Here is a 1376-nt window from a genome sequence, read left to right as displayed (position 1 = left end):
TGTTATTTGTAACAGGTTGATTTGTTTGATCCTGTTCTTGATACTGGTAACTATCAGAAAGGAATCCGAAGACGAACGTTGGGTACATTTTCACCATGCGGTAGATCCTTGAAAAAGTGACTGATTTATTGTACTGTTTGAAATTCAATTGCTTTTGAATTTTCTGTTTTCTAATTTATTTTCTACTTACTCCATTTTCTACTTACAATTCCTTAGGCATGATGTCAGCAATGGATTTACGCACGGAGTTAGAAACTAACTTCGACATGACCAATGGACTCCTTTTTTCCACAAAGACGTCAGCAATGTATGTGAAACTAACCGGGTCTCACTCTCGAGAAGTCGTGACCAAAACTCAACTTGTCCTGTTGATGGTTCCACGGCAACTGACTTTATTTTCTCTTCGTTAGTCTCTTCGTCGTTCGTTCGTTCGTCTCTTCTCACACACTCGCCGCGCCGTCGCCTGGCCATATTTTCAAACCTTACATGTATTTTAATTGTTGCTCTAATGTTTCATTACGCGTTTGACATAATCAGACTGTAAGCTTCAGTGATTTTACACCTGCCGTACACGGTTCGTTCCATAGTTTAAAATTCAATTCATTAAATCGTTTCACACATCGAAGATCAAAGAGAGATTTCGTGCCTTTGATATGTTAGAAAACACGTGAAATCAGTCCCCAACCACCATTTTCGGATTACTGAGCAATGCTCAGATTCTTCAATTTTAGTTTGTGTCGTATTTGCGAATATCAGAATGGATTTTTTTGTTGAAATTTTCTTTTAGTTTAGTTTTGCTGCGTTTTGTTTCCGATTTAAACTTATTTCTCTGGCACAAGTTCCCTGGCGGATTTGAAGCCAAAAATACGACGGTGTCTTTGATATTCCTTCTTTTTCCGAAACTCGGCATTGGTACCGTGAAGACGATCCAACAGCCCAAAGTTACCATAACACTGATTGAAACTGGAAATGCAAGAAACACAAATTTAAAAATAAATCACTTTCGGTACTCAATTTCAATTTACAGACTTTTTTTACTTTCCACCGACTTACTTTAGATGATGGTAATCGTGTGCTTCGGAGCTACCCAAGAATGGGAGATGGTAACCGGTGTGATCTCCTAGGTTGTCCCAAACGACGATCGTTAGCCAAATGGTCGTTGTGAAAAGGCAACAGTGCATAATAGCCGGCCCAAGGTACAGGGGTAGCATAGAGCTGATTGCGAACTCAAACGGAGAAACGTACATGCCCGTCAACGCCACCGGTGCTCGCCATTCGTGGTGCAGTTTGTGGAATCGCTGATAAAAGTGGCGACTGTGGAACATCCTGTGTATGTAATATAACGCGGCGTCCCATACCAGAAGGCAAATGGTAAT

General features: G+C 40.6%; 1 protein-coding gene across 1 annotated transcript; it reads right to left on the bottom strand.

The window, feature by feature from the left end:
* Positions 1-821: 821 nt before the first annotated feature.
* On the bottom strand, positions 822-1364 carry LOC131214774 (fatty acid hydroxylase domain-containing protein 2-like; the record flags this gene model as incomplete). Its single annotated transcript, XM_058209106.1, has 2 exons — positions 822-963; positions 1054-1364. Coding segments are annotated over 2 exons (453 nt in total), but the record flags the coding sequence as incomplete, so codon positions are not given.
* Positions 1365-1376: the final 12 nt, after the last annotated feature.

Source organism: Anopheles bellator, unplaced genomic scaffold (assembly GCF_943735745.2).
Source record: "Anopheles bellator unplaced genomic scaffold, idAnoBellAS_SP24_06.2 scaffold02427_ctg1, whole genome shotgun sequence".
In the NCBI taxonomy this organism is placed as follows: domain Eukaryota; kingdom Metazoa; phylum Arthropoda; class Insecta; order Diptera; family Culicidae; genus Anopheles; species Anopheles bellator.
The sequence above is the reverse complement of the archived record's forward strand: the minus strand, read 5'-3'. Positions and strand labels throughout refer to the sequence as shown.